Source organism: Eschscholzia californica, unplaced genomic scaffold, assembly GCF_041429995.1.
Source record: "Eschscholzia californica isolate CP2 unplaced genomic scaffold, dmEscCali1.0.p SCAF_2, whole genome shotgun sequence".
NCBI classification, from domain to species: domain Eukaryota; kingdom Viridiplantae; phylum Streptophyta; class Magnoliopsida; order Ranunculales; family Papaveraceae; genus Eschscholzia; species Eschscholzia californica.
This window is the reverse complement of record NW_028238309.1, coordinates 53,370,995-53,394,587: the sequence shown is the minus strand read 5'-3', so window position 1 is coordinate 53,394,587 and position 23,593 is coordinate 53,370,995. Positions and strand designations below refer to the sequence as shown.

The 23,593-nt window shown below is 34.6% G+C and overlaps 2 protein-coding genes across 2 annotated transcripts; one reads left to right on the top strand and one right to left on the bottom strand.

Moving 5' to 3' along the window:
• The first annotated feature begins 6,017 nt into the window (after positions 1-6,017).
• On the top strand, positions 6,018-10,176 carry LOC147559004 (long-chain-alcohol oxidase FAO2-like). Its single transcript, XM_086660763.1, has 3 exons — positions 6,018-6,647; positions 6,758-7,030; positions 8,271-10,176. Exons 1-3 carry the CDS (start codon positions 6,393-6,395, stop codon positions 9,993-9,995), a joined length of 2,253 nt encoding a protein of 750 aa, XP_086516889.1. The 5' UTR covers positions 6,018-6,392; the 3' UTR covers positions 9,996-10,176.
• Positions 10,177-10,664: 488 nt separating this feature from the next.
• On the bottom strand, positions 10,665-19,615 carry PHO1 (phosphate 1). The gene is made up of 15 exons (XM_086660762.1): positions 19,047-19,615; positions 18,393-18,470; positions 17,983-18,217; positions 16,935-17,268; positions 16,688-16,736; positions 15,983-16,054; positions 14,423-14,552; positions 13,450-13,570; positions 12,507-12,756; positions 12,311-12,415; positions 12,165-12,209; positions 11,886-12,038; positions 11,403-11,684; positions 11,183-11,319; positions 10,665-11,077 (listed from the first exon to the last, which is right to left on the bottom strand). The coding sequence occupies exons 1-15, from the start codon at positions 19,296-19,298 to the stop codon at positions 10,987-10,989; spliced, it is 2,334 nt and encodes a 777-aa protein (XP_086516888.1). The 5' UTR covers positions 19,299-19,615; the 3' UTR covers positions 10,665-10,986.
• Positions 19,616-23,593: the final 3,978 nt, after the last annotated feature.

The following is a 23,593-nucleotide window of genomic DNA, read 5'->3' as shown; positions in this document are numbered from 1 at the left end:
CAACAAAAATTACAAATTCTTCTCCCTTGAAGTGCTCTCGGCAAGAACATAGAGAAAATTTGTAATTTGCAGCCATTTACCACCACAATGGAGCTTCACATCTATAACTTTTTCGACTGGCCAACCCATAGGGAAGATTTCGAATTGAGAGAAAAAAACAGTCGAAGCAGGCGATTGAAGATAGAGCAAAGAATAAAAAATACAGGAGATATAGAGAAGAGATAGAAACAAAAAGGGATTTGAGGAAAGTTTACTTTTTGAAAATCAACCGGGACTTGGGATCACAACCATTGGATTTGTAAAGGCATTTCTCATAATATTTGGTAATTATTAGCATTGGTAGGGGATGCTACCAAACGAAATGATAACCTGACAAGACGCTTGACAGCGTAAGGGTAAAATAGGAAGTGAAAAAGTGACAGTAACTACTCGTGGACGGAAAGATGGAAAAAGATGTCAGTTCGGCAATTCTAGTACTTTTGGGGACCACGCAGGAATCCGATCACACTTTAGAGGACTAATCGGGAAATAACCCTTATCATTAACCCTCTTCAGTATAGATTGGTGTAAGAAATCTTGATTATTGGCAGGGGCCGCCCAATCCCCGACATACTGGAGGGGCCGCTTGTATAGAGTTTAATAGACTAGTCCGATTCAAATAGATAAAACTAGAACTAAATTTTCAAAAAAAAAAATCAACCTGTAGCTCAGTGGTCAGGGACGTGGATTGGGTGATGATAGTACTAAGTTTGAATCTGCCCTCAAGCAAAATGATTTATTTTGCTTCTACTTTCCATTTGTACCCTAAAAGGGCTGATTCTTAACTTGGTTTGGGGCCTCGAAATTGTTTGGGCCGGTCCTAAATTTTACTGGAAACAAAAATTATTCAAGAATGAAACTACTAAGTACAGATGGTAGTCCTCCCTGAGAACTCTTCTATTTCATAGGTAATGAAAAATCATCATCCATCCAAACTTTTGTCAATGGAGATGGGTAAGTGTCATGGTTTTGTAGTTTTGTTACCCAGAACCTTATCAATAAGGCTAAATGCCATAAACAGTTCAACAGTTTCTGTAACAAAAAATCCAGGATTTTGGAAGTATGTAGTGCCTCAAACTTCATGTTTTCTTTATCTTCTTATCTTCTTCTTTCCAATACTGACTGTATTGTCAAGAGCAATATGTCAGAATTAAGATGTACAACTTATTTACTATAATTTTACCATCATAATAAGTTATAATAAGGGAGATAAAAGTCAAAATTAAAAATTAAAAACAAAAACATTTAGCGTAGTTTAGAAAAAATACATAACAATTCACGCGTGAAATTGTTGAAAAAGAGAATCAAACTATGAATTAGACAAATCAAGGGGCGAAAAAGACATTTATTTTTAATTAGCTAACATGACATTTTGTTCTTCTTCACATTAACAATTAGATGAACCTATTTGCATATTCTATTCTAATACAATATTGAATATCCTCCTCTTGTTGTAGAGTTAAATATTTACATATGTAATGTTAGATATAAAAATGAAGATGTTTATCCCCACTAATTGTGACTATTATTATTTAAAGAGAATAACTATTATTATTTCTCCATTGATTCTTCCTCCAATTATGAAGGATACAAATAGTTATGGAAGTTTGGTGGAAGAATCAATTCAAGATTGTAAGTTACAAATTGACAACTCATAGTATATATTTTTCTCACAAAATTTCATGAAAATACTGTCGAAAAATATGGAAAGTTGTATGATAAACTGTGAGTTTGTTGTATAAAAATTTACAACTCGTTGCAAGAGATTTGCAACTAATTTGCAAAAGAGATGCAACAAATTATAAGAATATTTGCGTTGGTTGCATTTGAATTTTTAACCTAACAAACACAAATATTTAGGTTTTTAACCAAACATGTATAATTTTTTAACGAATTAATATATAAGTTGTTTTTTAACTTTAAAAACTTGAAATTGGATCTTCGACCGAATTTCTTAAAATTTAATTAGCCAACTACGTAGTAAACATATATGTAATTAACAGATACTCAACTATCAACTCTAAAAGAATGACAAAATACTCAATTATCAACCACAGTGTTGTAAAATGATATCTTCGGTTCAAATTTTATTGAAAATATTTCAAAGTGAAATTGTTTGAACATTTGATCTTGATATATACATTTTAACTGCATATGAACAGAGATAACGAATGGAGTCGTAGCAAAGCAAGAGAGAGAGAGATTAATAAGTATGAGTGGTTATAGACCTATAGTCTTTTAGACAATAAAAAGAACTCTTAATCCATGAATGAAAATAGGCAAATTGATTTTTTATTTGAGTTAATTTGGCCCCCTACTTTGTGACCAGCTTCCTTTATGACCCCTATTTTCTGTAAATTCAAATATGGCCCCCTATTTTTATGAAAATGTCCTAACTACCCTTCCTTTAAATATCTTTTCAAAATAAAATTAAAAGAAAATATAAATTCCACCTCACTTCCCTCTCCACCACTTATCTCTCTCCAACTCACCTCTCTCTCCAACTCACCTCTCTCTCTCTCCAACTCACCACTCTCTTCTCCAACTCACCACTCTCTTCTTCGATGAAGGTCGCTAGCCGAAAAATTTCCGGCCGACAACCTTCAAACTAATTTTCTTTTTCTCTCATCTCTCTCTCTCTCTCTAAAAACTCCGGCGAAGGGGGTTCTCTTGGCCGGAGTTCTGGTCTGTTGAAGAACATACCAGATAAGTCTGTTCTTCAACAGACCTGAACTCTGACGAAGGGAACTCCCTTCGCCAGAGTTTATAGAGAGAGATATGAGAGGAAAAAAAAATAGTTTGAGGGTTGCCGGCCAGAAAATTTTCCGGCCGGCGACCTTCATCGGAGAAGAGAGTGGTGAGTTGGAGAGAAAGAGAGGTGAGTTGAAGAGAGAGAGAGAGGTGAGTTGGAGAGAGATAAGTGGTGGAGAGGGAAGTGAGGTGGAATTTATGTTTTCTTTTTAACTTTATTTTGAAAAAATATTTAAAGGAAGGATAGTTAGGACATTTTCATAAAAATAAGGGGTCATATTTGAATTTACAGAAAATAGGAGTCCATAAAGGAAGCTGATCACAAAGAAGGGGGCCAAATAGAAATTAACTCTTTTTATTTAGGGTTATTTTCTGTTTGGCCTCCTAATTTGCCCGTTTCTCATTTGACTCTATAGTTCATCAAAAATGTCAATATAGTCGTCTTCTTGTACTGTCCAATGTTTTTTTTTTACTAAAAGACTATTTTTCTTTTTCTTCTTCTCTTTAAAAGAACCTCTATTAATGGAGATTATTATTTTTTTCTTTTAAATTCAATAATAAGACAATATTAAATTTCAAATTTTTTCTTTTTCTCTAGGAGGACCTCCGTTAATAGAGATACTCCGGAAATTTCAAACAAAATCAGAGAGAAGACGAAGATCGATTGAAATTTGAAGAGATTAAGACAAGGGGCTCAATCGAAAATAAAAAAAAAAGACAAAAGAGATAATTTAGGAGAGATAAAGCTTGATTTTTTTATTAAAACACTGAAAACTACAAAAGAAGCTCATTTTAGCCTTTTCAATAAATTAGGGAGTTAGACAGAGAACTAGTCACAAACTAGAGAGTCTAACGAGAAAAAACCCATTATTTTACATGACCATATCTTACAAAATATCTGCTTAAGGTGTTACATCTCACCCACAAATCAATTAAATCATAATTTATGTAGTGGAATGATCTTTGTGCATAGCATAAATGTATTAAAAGATCAACCCTGAAATTGTAGAAATATAGATGGTGTTAGGGCATCATCATAAACAAACTTATAGAAAAACCAACTAATTTATTTATTGAGATAGTCCCACCTTGGGAGTGAGTCCTACTTTGGGAAAGACTCTCAATTTGAGAGAAAGCCCATAGTCCACACTATAGGTATTAGCTCAAACTTAACAACTGGCCAAGTTTTGTTGGATAAGCTGGGAAAGATTTTGTTAGAAATAAAAATGTGTACTTACAGTTAAGAGTCTGCGTGTGTAAGACGACGATAATATTAATTAATACCGAGACTCTGAGTGTCGCAAAAAGTACTTCTTGTGAAGAACAACTAGGGGATACATTTGATGAGGATGGTGAATCTGATTTGAATGATGCTGATGATGATGTACAATCAGATTTATTTGATGATGATGATGATGAAATTTTCAGATTGGAAGAAGAACAAATTTCAGTTTTTTTGTTCTTGATTCGTAAATCGAGTTTTGAAAAATCTAAAACCCGATATTACAAACTGCGATTGCAAAATAAAACTTGCAAACTGGATTGCAAAATAAAACTTGCAAACTGGATTGCAAAACGTAAATTCCAATCTTGATTTGCAAACTGGATTCTAAATTACAAACTGCGATTGCAAAATAAAACTTGCAAACTGGATTGCAAAATGTAAATCGCAATCTTGATAAGCTAATATCGTTCAGCCTAGCTTGCAAATCAAGATTGCAATTTACATCTTGTAATCCAGTTTGCGAGTTTTATGTTGCAATCGCAGTTTGTAATTTACATTTGCAAACCTTGTTTGCAGAAAAACGGTCAGATTTTTTTTCTTGAAATAGGTATTGAATGTGGATCTTGTAGAAAGCTAATGAAAAACCCTTGCTAAGTATATGAATATCATACCAATCTAACACCTCAAGAAAAAGTTATATAGATTTACAATTTAAAAGAAAAATTAGTTATACAAAATGACAAAAGGGTATTTTAGTCTTTATATATTCTTTGACATTCAATAATAATTATGAAATGTTTTGTGTTTTCCTACTCATTTTCAATATTATTTTAACTATTTAGTTAAAACCTCAAAACAAATTTACATTAGTGTTATTACTGAGAGTTTATGTCAAACACTTTTAACCACTTGGACAACCAAATGTTGACTTGATGATGTATTATAAGAGCAAGTCCAACCTGGGGCGTCTGGGGCTGGAAATTTGAATTTTCAGCCCCCAAGTCCAACCCGAGCCGACCCTTAATCTCTTTCAACCTTTATCTCTTTCAATTTTTTCTCTCCAATGTCTTCCAATTTTTGTTTAAGTTTCTCATTCAATTTTGATTATTTCAGCTACAAATAGCACTTCAAATTTATAAAAATAAAAAATAAAAAATCACACCGGAAAAGACTTTAGATTCCAACATGTGTTACAAAATTTTGATGCCACATAACAAGTGGATGGCAGACATGCCAGGAGGGTCAACATCCGGAAAAAGAGATTCTACTACCAATCTATCGGAGGAAAGACCAATTGACCGTAAACAAGCCAAAGTAAATGCAAGAGTCGGTGAAAATTCCACACATTCTACTGCTAAAACAAAGAAGTCAACAGTTCGTCGATGAAGGAATATAGGGAAAAGAGACACACAAAGAAGTCCAACTGAGAACAACATCAATGGAAGAAGCTATACGGATTCAACAAAAGGTTCTACAATTAGATAAAGAACACAAGAACCGAAAATATGGGATGGACCAAATGAATATTGATGATAGGTCTCTCGACGAAGATGGTGCACGAATGCTTAGGGCAGCGCGAGAAGTTTGGTTGAACGGTCAACCACGAGACCTAAGAAACCCCTTCTAGAAATCTTTATTTCTTTTATTGTTGTTTAGTCGTATTTAAGTAGATTAAAATTTTAAATCAATTATTAGTTATAATTAATGTTGTTTAATCGAACTTACTAAATAAATTAGGAAATTTTAAATTCGAATTTAAGGTCTCAAAAGAGGCTGAGGTTATAGCTGAATTTTTATGTTGAACTCAGACTAAAAAATTTTTCATGAAAAAGTGAATGTTAGGATCTAAAATAGTCTTGAAATTGGACTAAGCTCTAAATCACCCTATCTCTATCTAATCTCTCTCGAACTTCCTAGATTTGTGTGTCCTTTTCTTTCCTTATTATTACTACAAGTCTCATAAATTTTATCTACTTTACAACCAAACAAATTTACGGCTGATATTACATACTTTTTCCACGTGTCACTCACCCAATACTCTATTGCCAACTAATTTTAACTATTTAACATTAAAAAACTAGACCCCAATTCAATCCTACTCCTCTTTGAACTATTTTTGTTGTTTTAAACACCACCATCTCTTGAGATTGCTATTTCTTAATTCTTCTAGTTTTTAGCTTTTTATAATCATCCTCGTTTTTCTCTCTCTCTATACAACTAAATATTATCTTATTCAGGGTCCAACCCACTTACCCACCTCTCTCTCTCTCTCTCTCTCTCTCTCTAGTCTCTCTGTTTATGTACTTATATAGACCAATCAATGATATCTCAATTTGATATCTGAAAAGGAAGAAGACCCATAACTAATACTCCAACAATGGATGAAGAGAAAGTAGTAAGAAGAAGAGAACCTCATCCACTATTAAGAGGAGGGAAGAGAAAAACTTCTTACAATCATGGGTTTTCTTCATCTGAGATTCAATCATTAACTTCAATCTGTGAAACTTTAATTCCTCCCCTTCCATTAGAATCCCAAAAATTGTCAAAACCCATTGGAAAAGATCAACCAAGCTTAGAATCTCTTCAATCCTTTTACCTTTCTTCTGGTTCTAAACAACCCATTCCTGATGAGGTACTAATTCTGTTTTCTAAAGTTCAAATTTTTTATTTCTTTTGGTTCAATAATGAATACTGTAAGTTATCTTCTAATTGTTTGATGTTTTGCTTGAGAGAGAAAAATAGGTTGCAGAAGTATTGGTGAAGAGAGGACTAAAAGAAGCTGTTTTTATAGTGAGATTGGTTTTGAAGTTACTTTCAACTAGATTGGGGACTTTACTTTTATGTGGGTCTGTTTGTTTTGGTTGGGATTTTCCTTTCATTCACCATTTCTCTGAAATTTCATTAGAAAATAGAGAGAAGATTTTGCAAAGATGGACACAAGGAAAGTGTTTGAAACCTCTAAGGATTGTCTTTGTCTTGATAAAACTATTGAGCTTCTTGACTTTTCTCTCTATGGTATGTCTCTCTTTACTCCTCAAATTTTAATTATCATAACTTCTAATCTTTTTTGCTTGAAAGTCAACATAATTTGGTTTACTTCTTTTGCTTTATTTACTAGTTTTCATGTGAAATTGGGAATTAAAGACTTGAAGTAGGTAGCTTTTTAGATAATCATGAACTCTTTAGTGGAAGTTAGTTTATGAATTATTACTAATATATTGCTAATTGTGATACTTTAGTGGGTAATTTTGCTTTTTGTTTTCCTGGTTGTAGTTTATTCTTGAGTTCTTGCTCCTCCCTCAATGCTTAATTTATAATGGATTCTAGAGCCTCTTTAAGAATATCAAAAGCCCATTTATAGTATTGGTTAAATTTCGAAAAATCACGAGTTCTATTTACGTTATTTTTAATTTCGAGATAAGAAGGATTCTTATCATTGACCAAATACTCTAACCAACAGTGGAATAACTTACAATTATGGTATTGTTGATGATAACATCATGAGTAATTCGAACGCAATTTTTCAAAAGATGGAAGTAGGAATTTCTACTTTTAGGTGTTAATTTCTTCTATGTGGCATTTTCTCGAAAGTTGTTTGCGTGACGTGTTAAGTTTCGGTCTCATTAAGAAATTAAGTGTAGTTAGAAATTGAAAATTTTGGTTGAAATATTTTGGTGTGGAAATAGTATAACTTCATCCGCAATTTTGTGTGGATGGTCTATTTGCAAGAAGAAAGTATCCTCCTAAAAGAAATCATACTTTGGGTCCATTTCATGTGGGTTTTACATGTAAGTTTGCAATAGAAGTCTAAGACACGACATACTTTTGTATTATGAAGAAAACATGGGTTGTCTCTTTAATAGGGAGAGTGTCTACCAATCTTCTTTGTAATATGATAACCAAATTGGGGTTCTTCTATTAAGACTTCATTAGAATATCGTTAGGACTTAGGAATATGATAAAATAGCAGAAGGTTTACACGTGCTTCGAACCTACAAGGTTTGAAGTGATTTGACCCCTGATATCCCCAGTGGAGTTTGGATATTCTTGAAACTGTTTCCGGATGGAACAAGATTTGAACCCTGGTATCGCCTGTGGAGAAACATATTACATTATTACCACCCAACCAAAGTGGGTTTCGCTGATATTTTACAAATAAATTTTGTGTTTGTGTATATATATTTATCATGGTACTTTTGTACACTATTAGGTGAATTACAAGTTTCTGAATTAATTTTTTTTCTTTCTTCAACAGACTGATGAAAATTCAAAGAACCCAGCATGGGAGGCAATGGGATATAAAGTAGATAACAATGAGAACATATCAGAACCCAAAAAGGAGAGACCTCTTGAGAAGGGAATCGTAGAAACTTCAAATGAATCAAATGATACCCTTATCCAATCTCTTAACAAAAAAGGCCTCAAAGTTACAGAAGACAGAAAAAACTACAAGATTGAATGTGATGTCGTTATTGTTGGTTCTGGTTGTGGTGGAGGAGTTGCAGCTGCAGTTCTTGCAAGTTCCGGACGGAAAGTAGTTGTTCTTGAGAAAGGGGACTACTTTTCTCCCGAAGAATATTCATCCTTGGAAGGTCCTTCCTTGACTCAACTATACGAATCAGGAGGAGTCTTATCGACCGTCGATGGTAAATTTATGGTATTGGCTGGATCAACAGTGGGTGGTGGATCAGCTGTGAATTGGTCTGCTTCCATTAAAACACCGAGATCAGTGCTCAATGAGTGGGCTTTGGATCATAAGATTCCACTCTTTGGAAGCTCAGACTACCTTTCTGCCATGGATACTGTCTGTAAAAGAATTGGTGTAACAAATGACTGTAAATCAGAAAGTTTTCAGAACCAAATTCTAAGGAAAGGGTGTGAGAATCTTGGATTGGATGTTGAGTCAGTGGCCAGAAATTCCTCGGCGGATCATTACTGTGGATCTTGTTGTTATGGTTGTAGAACAGGTAACAAACAGGGAACTCACTCTACTTGGTTAGTCGACGCTGTCGAAAATGGTGCAGTTATCATAACTGGATGCAAAGCTGAGAAATTCATATTTGGAAGCAACAAATCTAGCAATAAAAAGAAAAAATGCTTAGGAGTGACAGCAAAGGCATTGAATACAAACATCACAAAAAAACTTCAAATTCAAGCGAAGGTAACGATTTCAGCATGTGGGTCTCTCTTAACACCACCATTGATGATATCAAGTGGATTGAAGAATCCGAACATCGGAAAAAACCTTCATCTTCATCCAGTTCTTTTAACGTGGGGATATTTCCCAGAATCCCCGACAAGCTTACAAGGAAAAAGTTTCGAAGGAGGAATAATCACATCACTACATAAAGTTTTATCCGAAGACTCCAATCTTCAAGCCATTATTGAAACTCCTGCACTTGGGCCGGCATCATTTTCTACATTAGTTCCATGGGTTTCAGGTCTAGATATGAAGGAAAGACTCGCTAAGTACTCAAGAACTGCTCATTTATTTGCTCTTGTAAGAGATATAGGATCAGGGGAAGTTAAAGAAGAAGGAAGAATAAGTTATAGAGTAAACCAAACTGATAAAGAGAATTTAACAAAAGGTTTACGACGAGCATTAAGGATCTTGGTAAGTGCAGGAGCAGTTGAAGTCGGAACTTATCAGAGCGACGGGCAAAGAATTAAATGCGAAGGAATTAAGGAAGAAGATTTAGAGGAGTTTCTTGATAAGGTAATGGCTGTGGGTGGACCGAGTTCGAGAGGAGAAAACTGGACCATTTACTGTACTGCCCATCAGATGAGTAGTTGCAGAATGGGATCTAAAGAGGAAGACGGAGGAGTTGACGAAAATGGTGAGAGTTGGGAAGCAGAAAGTTTATATGTTTGTGATGGAAGTGTTTTACCAACTGCAGTTGGAGTTAATCCTATGATCACTATTCAGTCTACCGCTTACTGCATTTCCAAGACGATAGCCGAATCTTTCAACCAGGAGTAACTCAAGTAATATAACTTCTCTTTTATTTTTGTATTTTATTTTGTGATTAAAGTTTATGTTCTTATTTATCTATAAATAAAAGCTTGCTGCTGAACTATTGTATGGTTGTTTATTTCTTCAATGTGGGCTTCGACTAGCATCGAGTTGTTTGTCTTCAAATAAACAAGCGACGTTTCATTTTTGTGTACCTCTAGGTCTGTTATCTCAAAACTCAATCTGGTGTCCCCAATTTAGCAAAGCTCCTCTCAGACTTAGGTGGAGTTTGTTTTCTGTATCATCTGAATCTGACTTGTCTGAGCCTAATTTGTTTTGGTAACGGCTACAATAGTTAGTTTATGTTATTTCAGATAATGAACTCATTATTCGGACTTATGTTAATTTGTTATGTCTGACTCTAATGAACCCAAAAATCCAGCTCGAGTCAATCATTCAGACGAGTCAAACGAGTTTGTATTTAACTCATCATAGTATAGAAACTTGTTATCATAATGAAACCTATTAAAGTTTAGAACTTCATTACTAAAGACGAAGATTACAAAAATAAAGTTTGCTAATTATAGATAACTTAAAAATTTCTATATCTTTTGATCCATGGATCTTAGGGTCACACTAAACTTAATATTTTCATAGATAAGGCAAATAAGGGAACACATACAAACATTACGATTATTTCGGGCAAGAACTCAATGCTGTTACATTGATCGAAGAAATGTTAATGTCGACATACTGGATCCGCTGATAATGATAATATAACTAATCAAATTGCTTTAAGGAATGACTGACTTTACAAATGATTTTCATTTGGCTTGCCTTTTCGATCCATTGATTTGTATTTTGATGAGTGAACTTATGTCAGAACTAGTGCTACTTCATATCCATTCATTGACATTCTGTCATTTACTCTCTCTATTAGACTAGCTAGATTGGATCAAACATCGAAAATACACAAGAATTGCAGCTTCATTTCCTTATATCTGATCGCTTAATGGTGTTAGTCGTCTGAGTCGATATCACGAAACGGTAATGGAACTGTCTTAACAGCTCTAAACTTTCCGACATTGTTCAAGTGTTCATTCTCCAACCTATTTTCACAATAACAAGTAGAATAAGTACTCAAACCAACTTGGAACTACTACATTATGAACTCATTTTCATAAAAATAACAAGTTCGAGTTTGAAGTGAGTACCTGTAAAAATTCCAGTGCCCACGACGGATTATCTCTAACGAAGCAAACGAAAAGTCTATAAACCGGGATTGCATAGGTTTAAGACTGAAACGCATAATGCTTTCAACCCAAACTAGTCTTAGTACTAGATTCAAAACCTGTAATCCATATTCAAATGTTAATATAGTTATATGTAGAATTGAAAGATGAAACTTTAGGTCTTGATGAGAAATATATATACCATCGATGCGTAGTAAGTATTCTTGCTTTTTAAAATAAGCTCGTCTCGGAGCCATGGGTTTTTGGAGTTTGGGTTGAGAAATCCCCAATCTTTGACGAAATCCCAATACAACTGATAAACAGTTGCTACTGAAGAAGTAACAACAACGATGAATAGCCATAAGGTGCTAGTTGGCTGCATAGCGAATGTTAATCTCGCACCCGCTGCTAACATTGCCGAAACATACTTCCCTAAGTTAGCCAAATGGTTAATATCTCCCTCATCGAACCATCTTCTTGCACACTTTGCTCGTTTCAATAAACAAAAAACTCATGTTAGTACTTGTCAAATATCGGGTTCATGTGACTCAAACATAAAATAAGCCTGAATTAAGCAGTCGTTGTTCGAAATAACGTGAAATGACTATTGTGTCCCTGACTAAGAGAAGTCATATTCAGACGATTTAGATATAGAAAAAGTGGTAACTGGTGCATCTATAAATACCTGCATTGCACGCCAATAGTACGGCATGAACGAGATAACATAAGCAAGTTCTTTGTAAAGCTTGCTAGAATGGCAGACTTCAAACTGGTGAGTTTTGAAGCTTCCTGCTAGGAAGTAACATGCTGTAGTTTCCATGTGTCTCATCAATGGAATCTGAATTGAACCAATTGACATCATCAACAAGTTTAAGTGAGAAACAGATATAGGTCGATCGGAAAAATTGGTAATTTTAGCCTGAAAGTTCAAATTCAAATTTTGTAAGAACAGATTGATCTTAACCTGGCTAGTTAGCTGGTCAGCCATGAAAAAGTCTACCATCAGAACCTGAGTGATACAGTAAATTACTTGTCAGATAAAAACACTACAGGATTAAGAATGGAGACGTAACTAATGACTTAGATCTGAGAAGATATCTTGATTTTTACCTTATAAAATGGGGAGAAAACGATATTTCGAATAACTCGAAGGAAACAGTAACGACTCGACCGGTAAAAAATGTTGAAAGGACAAACGAGCAATCCTATGAAAATCTGAAAATTGATAGGATATAAAAGATTAGGTAGATTCAAAGTAATGAGGTCTAGAATGAAATGGAAAGATGATATGAAAGAGTTCACTTACAAGAAGGAGAATGCCCGGGATGGCGTCAACGTTTTCTGGTGGGACGAGACTTGACCTAAGGATGAGGTGGATAACCATGGCACCGACAACGACGCTCATGAAAGAAGTGCATATCAAGAACACATCTCTATACTTGAGGGTTGTAGAAGGAGAGAATTCAAATATGAAGGTGTAGTTGATCCTACTACTCTTCCACCAGAATAGGTTGCACCCATACAAAAATAAGTGCAAACTGAGCAATGCAAACATGCTGGTTGCACACAAAAAAAAATGCAAGTTAGTTAGTTACTATCATGTCAACATTGAAATCAACCAAATGCCGTATCGGTATATACACGAGGAATTGTAGATTGTAATCCTTGCGCTCATGGTTTGTTAATAAGAAAGGTTGAGATCGACCGACGAGAAGAAGTCACTGTTACCGTCTGAATAACTAAACATGCCTCAAGGCGTATTGGCTTTTGAGATCTCATTCTAGCAGGCCCATGATATAAAATTAGGCCCATCAACCCTATACCCTTAAACTATTATTGTGTCACTAATTTACTAGTTCATATAAGTTCTTATGATCCAACTCTTAGTATGTAGATGTTGTCTCTGATTAATCGCTATTCTTTTGTCCGCGATTTTGTTTATGGCATGACCCCTCAAGCCTACCTAGAGGCTTTGACATCCCAAGATACTTGTTTTCCACCTATACCCCCCCAAGGTTTGAACACTTGCCTAAGCGATGTGGGATTAAGTGCGGTCTCTTTCACGAAAGTAAGACAAGAGGGCTTAACAATTTGACATAATTCAAATGGCGTCTTTATGTGACATGTAAAAAACAACTAAGGACAACACTGGCATACATATCGAGCGAGATCGACATAACTAGCGACGACCAACGTCGATCATACAATCAAACATTGTAGTAGTAAGTTTGAAGGGATTATATGTATACCTGAAAACAGGGTAAACAGTCTCCATATAACTAGATTGGTTGTTAGCAGAGAACATGCCAGAAATATGTGCCAATATTGCGTACACACTAAACAGAGACAAGAAACTCCCTGTAAATAACCCTGAAAATAAACAAAAAAGGTTACTTAAGAAAAGATTTTTCATTTTCTTCCTTTCAAAGTTAACTATTAAAATCTAACAATTGAGAAATGTTTCTTTTCTTTACTTGGTTAATTTAGGCCAGTTTACGTATACCTCGATCAATCTACAAAATCTTAATGAATAAACATCTAATTAAAAAGTACTAGTGATGGTAAAAGGAGTCGACTCGTGTTATGAGGAACAAATTTACAATCTCATAGTAAAATCAACTTAGATATCTCGTAGTATTATTATGTCTAATCATACATCTTATGATATGCTAATTACTTTCTTTTAATAGCCCAAACCAACCACCTTCTAGTGGTTAGCTTCATGCCTTCTTATAGACCAGTAGTGGGGATACAATGTCAATGCGCCCGTGTTTTCCTAACGTCATCCTGATCAACTACTTTTACGAGAATTATCTGAAAGTGTCTCTCTTGAAATTCTCTGTATAATTCGAGTCAAAGTGATTCATATACCTATAGAAGTTAAACATGGTAACCGAAAGTAAATAGCACTCACATTCCACTAACTTTTTTTCTTTCTTATTTGATGAAGGCATTCCACTAACTCTTACTATGTTAAAAAGAAAAAAATATGTTTCTTTTTTACTTACAAATTGCTTGTTATATAATTTACATGTGGGCCCCACATGCACTAGCATTTTAGGGTTTTTTTTTTCTTATAGGACATGTCATGGTGGATAGGCAAGAGTGAAGAGTGACTCATGTATTGTACTACAACAATGCAAATCTTGTTCCTTTAGTTTGATCTTAAATAATTAGATTCTAAATGAGTACAATAGAATAAGAAATTAATGAAATGCTTACCGACGAAGAAGGTGATCATGTGAGAGGCTTTCTGTTCTTGGGGTTTCAAGAACTTCATCGCCTTTTTTCGATCGTCATTTGTGAAGTTCTTTGTGAAAATTGATTCCACTTCGTCACAGAGTCTAACCGCCTATGTTTGATTATCAATTAATTAATTATCACTGGATTAGTTAGGTTAGATAATTAATGATGAATGTAAGTATACACTATGGATCATGCAATCTACATTGATAAAACTTCCACCCAGGGGTCAAGGGTTACAAACGCTGAAGAATTAAAAAAAACATTGGTATAACTATAATAAATAAATAATATAAAATCAGATACAATATAACAAATTCATATTTTAGAGAAGATACACATTTTCACACTCTTAATTTATCAAAAAATTTCTTAATCCATTTTACCAAAAATAAATCTATTCAAGATAATCGGGTCTAGTTATCAAGACTGAGTCTGTCAGAATATACATAAGAATACTACATGACACGATCTCATTACGTATAATAGTTTTGCATCGAGTTAAATATGGTGAAATTTTGAGAACTAAGTAGATTTTGTCTAACATTTTCATTATTTTATAGAAATAACTATAGTAGTTATCAAGACCATGTCTGTCGGAAAATATACTTAGGATTACTACATGACACAATCTGATTGCGTATAATAGCTTTGCATCAAGTTAAATATGGTGAAATTCCGTAAACTAAATAGATTCCGTCTAACATTTTTATTATTTTATAGAAATAACTATAGTACGTGCGTGACTTAGAATATTTAGAGCTACTTGACCTTTGCGAGTAGAGTACTAATTATTCGTTTATAAATATTTTATAGAAACATAAGTATTTACTAATCTAGAGAATTTTAAAAGTAGAATTTTAAAATTAAAGCATGAATGGATTATAATAAGTGAAAATTTTGAAAGAAAATAGTTGATCAATGGGAGACAAAATGAAAGGAAACAGATTGAGAACTTTGGTATGTAGTTAGTAGATTCTCCTAAATAGAAATATATTTACTCATCTAGAGGAAAGTTTTTTTTTATGAAGACATCTAGAGGAAAGTTAGAATTTCAAAATCAAAGTATGAAATGATTATAGTTAAGTAATTGAGAAGTCGGCTATGTAGTCGACAGTACTTTTTTTTTTTGTTGAACTATGTAGTCGACAGTACTTACATATTATAACCCTAAGGGCGAGATATGTGCATATTGCCCACGTTTGTACTTTGTAGTGGGAAAGCAACCGGTATTACTTTATTTTATTTTATTTTGAACGAAGGGAAATAACTATTATTAATTAGAACCGAATAGATTACGATACTTGGCTGACTATGAGAGAGAATCTAGAAGCTAAAATCCAAAGCCCGAATATGTACGGTCTATGCGTGTGATCGCTTAGGTGACCTTCCCTGTTTAGTTCAAGACGTGATTTTGCCCATGTCCTTCTACATGACCATTACCTAGGCTCATATGGTGGTGCGGAAATCATTTTCTAAATTATTTTTCCTTAAAATAAGGTATGCAATTTTCAACAACAAAAAACATACATAATATACCTTATCAGAGCTGATGAAATGAGATCTTTTCACCACTTTCAAATAACTTCCCGATGCTCTTTGGTTTGCCACCTGTTTATATTACACCATTTATTATTATTATTATTATTATTGTTATTATTATTATTATTATTATTATTATTATTGTTATTATTATTATTATTATTATTATTATTATTATTATTATTATTATTCAATTTCTATTGAAAATACTTGCTTGAACGTTCCAAAAAGGGAGATGCTAGGGTGCCCAGTAAATTGCCCACTAAAATGCCCAGCTGACGTGAATCACTAAAAGACAAAGTTTTTTCAAAGTTTGACCAAGTGGGGACCGCTTTTGTTTCTAAATAAGGAAATTTAGGCAATTTACTGGGCATTGTAACTGGGCTCTCTATCATTTCCCTTCCAAAAAAGAGGTAGACTCGTGGACAGAGGGTTGACCCTAACGCGATTCTATTTTCAAGAGATGGAGAGGATAAAAGAGAGGGAGAGAGAAAGGAATGGAGACGAGAGAGTTTTGAAAGAAAGGGTAACGAACGAATTCTAAGTTAAAAGTTAACTAACAAAAAAATCACAAAATAATTTCACTTTCTATCAAAATATAGGGTTCAAAATAGATAATTGATTGCAAATCAAGGACTAAATTTTAATTAAAAAACGAAGCACATAATTATAATGACGAAAATACCCTTGTCATAAAAATACCTTGTCAAACTTCTTTAGTATTTTTGTGAAGGCCATCATGTTGAGCGAGCTACAACCAGAAGCAAAAGATGATGACAATATCAGTACTTGAGACACAGATTCGAATTTTGCTCTCTCGAAAAATTTACCGAAACTAAAAACAAATATGTTTAAATGTTTATTTCTATAAAGTAAGAAAGATACACTTGGTAAAAAAAAAATGGTTGTTGCATGGGTTATTTCTAGAGGGAAATGAAGAAAGAAAAACCTGTAAGTCTTGAGAAGGCCAAGGCCTCTATAAAGCTCAACAAAAGCTCCCCTAATCATCTTTTCAGCACACTGAATCTTCTTCCTGTTAATGGAATCTCCTGTTCCTTCTTTCTTTGGATTTTTTATTTCATCCCATAACATTGCTGTAACTGCTTTTATTGTTCTTGATGGTGTTGTTGCTGGTATATCAATTCTTGTTGATATCAATTTTGGTTTCGATTTCTTATTAGTTTTCGTACGTATTGTTGATCCAATAAATCCATTCTCAATTGAATCTTCTCCGGCCGGAGAACCAGAACTCGAATTGTTATCGTCTGCTTCTGTTCCACTTTCTACATAAAAGAAGTAAATTTCACGACTATATCAAAAAAATGTACTATGTAAGAATAAAAGTAAGTCTAAAATGAAAACCCATTATCTATAATAAGTTATAATGACTATTTTCGTCTGACAGACACATTAAATTCATTCAGATAAGTTAGATTTAGACGACTCGAAGTCTGCAGGTAAGAAAAAAAATCTACCTACCACATGCTCGTAAAATATTTCATTTGTATGCAAAACTTAGTTTTCAAAAACAATTTTAGCATGAAACTAACATGTACTTTTGTGACATTAAAAACTATTTTAGGACGAATATAAAATCAATTTTGTCTAACAAATTAAGAAAACGTAATAAAATAGTAAACAAGTACACGGGATATATACGATATTTCACTTCAGAAGTAATATTTCGTAACTTGCTTTTTAGAAGAGATCCAAAATTTTGGTATTATATGGTAAACTCATTATCAAATTAAGAAAAAAAAAAATATATTTACATATTAAAATATTAATACAAATAATAAAAATGGAAAAATTATAGTATTAATCTTAATAAAAATATTAGTTTTTTTTTCAAAAAATAAATTGAAAAGGGAAAGTGGGTATCAATGTATCACACAAATATGAAATATGTAGAGTAGTTGATGAAGGTGACATGTATATTTAATGAACCACAAAAATAACATGCAAAATAAAAAAGAATAAGAATTAAAGAACCAAACCAGAAAAATCAGATCCTCTTAGTGAGGAGGAATTCGATCGAGGTAGAGTAACATCGTCGGATCTTGATTGATGGTTTTTCCTCCGTCGATCACTTAGAATCTGCTTGAGCTCTAATAGAGTCTGTAATTGTTTCTTCAAATCATTCCCTCTCTCTAAAAATTCCCTCTCTTTTATAACATAGAATTGATTCACTTTGTTTAGTTCTTCATCTAGTCTCTCAAAAAATTCCTTCACCTTTAATTTCAAATCACACAAATTAATTAATTAATTAAAATATTAATTATCTTATTAAATAAATCAATAAAAAAGTTACTAAAATTATAAATAAGTTTTTAACTATGGGTTTTGCTTAGATTTTCAAATTTCCTAAAAACGGGAACACTTAAAGAGTCATATAATATATAGTTACTTCATCTTCTTCAGAAAATAAGTGAAGAAGCTCAGTTTGATAAAGCGTTTCTTCATCTCCTTCTCCATTTCGGTTCACCTGCAATAAAAAAATTAAACAAAGTTCATTAAATTAAACCAAAATTGATTTATATTTTTCAAAAAATTTTATTTTATTTATTTTTCAAAAAACAATAACAAATAAAACAAAATATTTTATCTTTTTGGGTTTGTTTCCCACTCACGATGGTTTCGTGATGGAAACAACCAACGGTTTCATTGCTTTCGTGTCATCCACCTATAAAGATTTTCCTAACATACTGGCCGGAATCTGACACATCCCACTTTTCCGGCAACTTTTTCCCTTTTAAAACGTTAAGACCCTAATATTGAGAAAGAAGATGACAAAGAAAAGATTGCATGAAAGTGAAGTTAACATATCTTTCTCATGAAAATTAGACCTAATTCACAACTGAAAAAAATCAAAAAGAAAAGAAAAAGTTTTCTATTAAGAAACAGACAAGATAGAACAACTCTGCCCTAAAAAAAACAGAGCTTTGGCCGGAAAACTGACACCCATTACCTGAAAATCATACTAAAGTTTGAAAAAATTGAAATTTGATTAAGACCCAAAGATCAAATGAGAAATTTAGTTAGATGGGTGTCTTTATTTCACCTGGATAATTTCCTTTTGGTCTGTAGAATTGTGAAATTTGGAAGTAAGTTTCTTGTAAACATAACGAAATGGGTCAAAAATTGAGACCCCAAATTGAGAAATTTCTTGATGATGATGGTGATGATGAGAATTTGTTGACTTTCTTGAAAGTTTAACTTTCTTGACATTTTTCTTCAATTGCCAGTAATTTACAAAAGCATCTTTCCATTCTGGTATTAATTGAGCTTCTAGCTCTTTTGAGAACTTAACCATTTTCCTTCAATCACTCTTGTGTTTTTGAAGAAAATGAAAATCAAGAACCAAATGAAGATGAAGTACAAGAGCAGAGAGAGAGAGAGAAAGAGAGATAGAGATGGTCTAGTGAGGTTGGTTATATATAGGAGAAACAATACTATAGCTTAGAAAGAGAAAGAAGAGTTTTAGAGGGAAAGAAAAGTTTGTAACATAATTGGTCCATTAAAAAAAAAAGTTTGAAACAAATTATTAATAAATTACTTAATTGGTTACTAGTATGATATTTAATGTTGTGTTTTGATATTTCCTAAATAATAGAGACATACTGGACCTCCTTTTATAGGATTTTGGACTTTCCTAAATAGACTCAAACTGGACTTCCCTAAATATTAGAAATACTAGAATAAGAGAACTTCCTAAACCTGTATTCATTATGATTCTTATTAAACTAAGGCTTTCGTAAAACTAATCATTACCAAACTAGGACTTTCCTAAAACTAATGGTATGGCCGACTAGCCTATTTGGTCGAGATGCTTGCAGTTAACTGGCCCGGCCCGGGTGCTCCTGCATCAGCTTCCTTTTCTCCCACGAGGTTCGTCCAGAAATGTTTGTGAAGTGTGTTTAAATTCTTCAGAACCTTCTTCAATCGGCAATAATGTCACAATCTTCTTATTTCATAGAAATTCATAAACGTTCAAACGTCCACAATAAATAGCATCCACATCCGACTGCCATAGTCGTCCTAAAATAATGTGGCATAAATCCATATTTGTAACATCACAAGTAACTTCAGACAAGTATGTTGAACCAATAGAAAGAGTAATAGTACACATGCGATCCACTCATGTAGTAGTACCAGATTTAATCCATGCAGTTCGATAGGGGTTAGGCTTTGGTACCATTGGAATACCCAAGTAATCGACAAGTTTAGAAAAAATAAGATTCTTCACACAACCGTTATCGACAACAATAGTACAAACCTTATCTAGTATCGTACCTCGTGTAACAAACAAGTTCTTTCGTTGAGATTTTTCCTACTCAAAAGGTGTGAAAAGAACTTTTCGAGTAACCAACATAACACGATCGTCGTTGTCAGGTTTGAGGCTTACATGTTCTATCTGCTCGTCGTCGGAATCGGAATCCGATTTCTTTTCCACAATATTTGCTTTACCGCGAGAAAGGCAAGCATTAAAATAGTGCCCCGTTTCATAACAACGATAACACTTAACCGAAGGAGGTCTCTTATATGGGTTTTCGGCCACGGATTTGGTCCTTCATCTGTAGACTTCGCGTGATCCGGTTCACCCAGTGCCGTTCGAATTGATTGACCACGAGTGTTGTGTCCCCGATAAAGGGATCGAAAATCCGAGTCAAAAGATCGAGCCACATTGATACATTCAAAGATTTATGAAAAGGATCTGAGATCGACGAGGTCTTTAATATCTTTTCGAAGACCGTCTTTGAATTTTTCCAATTTCATAGATTCTGAATCGGGTAGATTAAGTCGAGTACTAAGTCGATGAAATTCTGAAGCGTACTCTTCAACTGATCGTCTTCCTTGTCGACAACGAAGATATTCAGAACATAGTTGATTCTCATAGTCAGAAGGGAGGAATTTAGCCAACATGAGTGGTTTTAGTTCAGACCAAGAAGAAAGAGGTGGAAGGCTCAATAAACGTCGACGTTCGGATTCCAGTTTCCACCAAGTAAGAGCAGTTTTCGGTAAATAACCTGTAACACAACATACATGTTTTTGGCCCTCAACCTGCATGACGTAAAAAAATCTCTAGACGGGAGACATAATCTAGGAAATCCTCAATATTGATTGACCCGTCATAAGAGGGAAGGTCCATTCAAATACGATAAGAAGAACATGATTGTGTAATATCGTTCTCTGCGGAGGTAGGTTGCTGTTTGGTTTTGGTTTGTTGGTGGGGGTTTATGGATGAGGATCGGGTGCTTGTTTGTCGTGTGTTGGGTCGGTTATATGGTTGCTCGGTTTCACGGTGTTGTGGTGCGGTGGTGTGCTCGAGTTGGTGGTTGTAGGTGGGAATGATGGGGTCAGCTTCGTTGTTGCGTGAGAAGTTCTGGTTCTCTAATGGACGGGTGTGGGTGTTAACTACGGATTCTGCTAAACGAGTTCGGGTGAAAGGTGTGCTCTCGGGTGCACGGTTCTGTCGGGTGGTTAGGTTGAAGTGATCACGTAGTGGTTGGGTTGGACCGATGGAGTAGGATGTATATGTGGGTATTGGTTCCTGGGAGTATTAGGATCGGTTTATTAGGTTATCAGTTTGCCGAAAGTGGAATGTACTAGTGGTGTAGTGCATGCGAGTCCGGGTAGGTTGGTGTTGTTAGGGAACGGATGTACTCTAGCTGTTGGGTGTCGGTCTTAGTCATGGGTTGTCGGTGATTGTTACTGGTTTGGGTATGAGTGGGTGGTTCGAACGGTGTTTCGATTAATGCCGAACTAGGATGTTGTTGGTCGGCCCAAGAGTGGTGAGGTTGTGTGTGTGGACCGACTACAGTAGGATTTGTGGATTATGCGAAGAGTATGAGTGTTGTGGTTGAGTGGTTCGGTTCGGTGGTGTTGTATGATTAGCGAAAGGAAAGTGGTATGGGTGTATGATGTAGTGGAGGTAGGCTTGTGTGCGTCATGTGGGATGGTGTAGGTGTAACGGGGCATGGCTTTGTGAAGGTGTGACCGAAAAGGTGGGTTGTATGAGCCTCGAGTGGTGAACTTTGAGGGGGAAACCGTGTAGGTCGTTGTATGGGCTTGTGTTCACTGGGAGTGGTGTAGTTGGTGGTTGTTGTGAAGAAGGGTGATTGATGACAGTGGAAATCTGATTAGAGTTTCGGAGAGTATTATAAGCAATCGTGTTTCTTGTTGTCATATTTTTTATCTTTCTGTTTCGTTAGTGCCTTCTCGTTCTAAGTTCGACTTTACTAGCTCGTTTACCTTTTTTTCTAATTTTATTTAAATAACCTTCACTTGGTATACATTTACAAAAAATTAATTCTTTTTTGTTGTGTCTTTTGATGTAGTCATAGAGGAATTTAAAGAAGATAATAAAAGTAAACGAAGAACGGTTAAATAACTCGAAATAACTATAAACTTGATCAAAATCAATTGGTTTTTCTCTTCAATATTAATAATAAAGACATAGTGGACCTCCTTTTATAGGATTTTGGACTTTTCTGGATAGACTCAAACTGGACTTACCTAAATAATAGAAATACTAGAATAGGGAACTTCCTAAACCTATATTCATTATGAATCTTACTAAACTAGGACTTTCCTAAAACTTAATCATTACCAAACTAGGACTTTCCTAAAACTAATGGTATGACCGACTAGCCTATATGGTCGAGATGCTTGCGGTTAACGGGCCCGTCCCGGGTGCTCCTGCATCATCTTTGTTTTGGGTTATTTGATTATTTATTTATTTTGTATGTTATTACATAAGAGTAAATTGAGTCGGACTACTTAGGCCTCGACTGGACTTAGTTACTTGGACTAGGCTCTGGTTGTGTAGCTATGTCCAGCTTGTTTGTTTGTTTCATGCCTGAGTAGGCAAGTAGACCCATTGTCTGTCTCAGCTCCGCCTAATTAACTACGGTGTTGTTTGTTTTTTAATATGCGTCTGAATCTGAATTGGCTGAGCTAAATTAAATGAATCTGGATTAATTGAATTAATTTTTTCAATTAGATGTTTGTTTTGTAATCTGAATCATTGGGTCTGAATTGAAATTTTGAAAATTTTACCCCGGTTACCAAACAAACCCTAATCATTAGTCTAAATAAAATGATAGAAACCCTGGGGTTTTTATCTTTCTCCTCGCAGACAATCCACAAATCCATCTCTCACCCGATGAAATCTCTCGCCGGAACTATATTTCGCCGGAATTATTTCTTTCTGGTCGATAATTCTCTCTCTCTAACCAATGATAAAATCTCGTCAGATCTCTCTCGATCTCCCCGACTCTTTCTCTCTCACTTTCTCTCTGACTCTCTCTCTCTCTCTCTCTCTCTGAAGGTTTTAGAGAAATGGCTAGATGACCCTATCAGATCTAACGAGGGTCCGATGAAGATAACCCTCGCCAGATGGTTCATGGTTGTGGTGTTTGTTATGGTTATAGTCGCAGTGTATGGTGTTCGTCTTATTCTTGATGTGGTAGTAGCGGTGGTGTGACTCTCGTTTGTGATGGTGGTACGGTCTGGCTGGGGTGATGTGGCCTTTGGTGGTGGTGGTGTTGTGATTTGAGATGGTGGTTTGGTCCATGGTGGTGGTCGTCTATTTTGTGGAATGAGGTG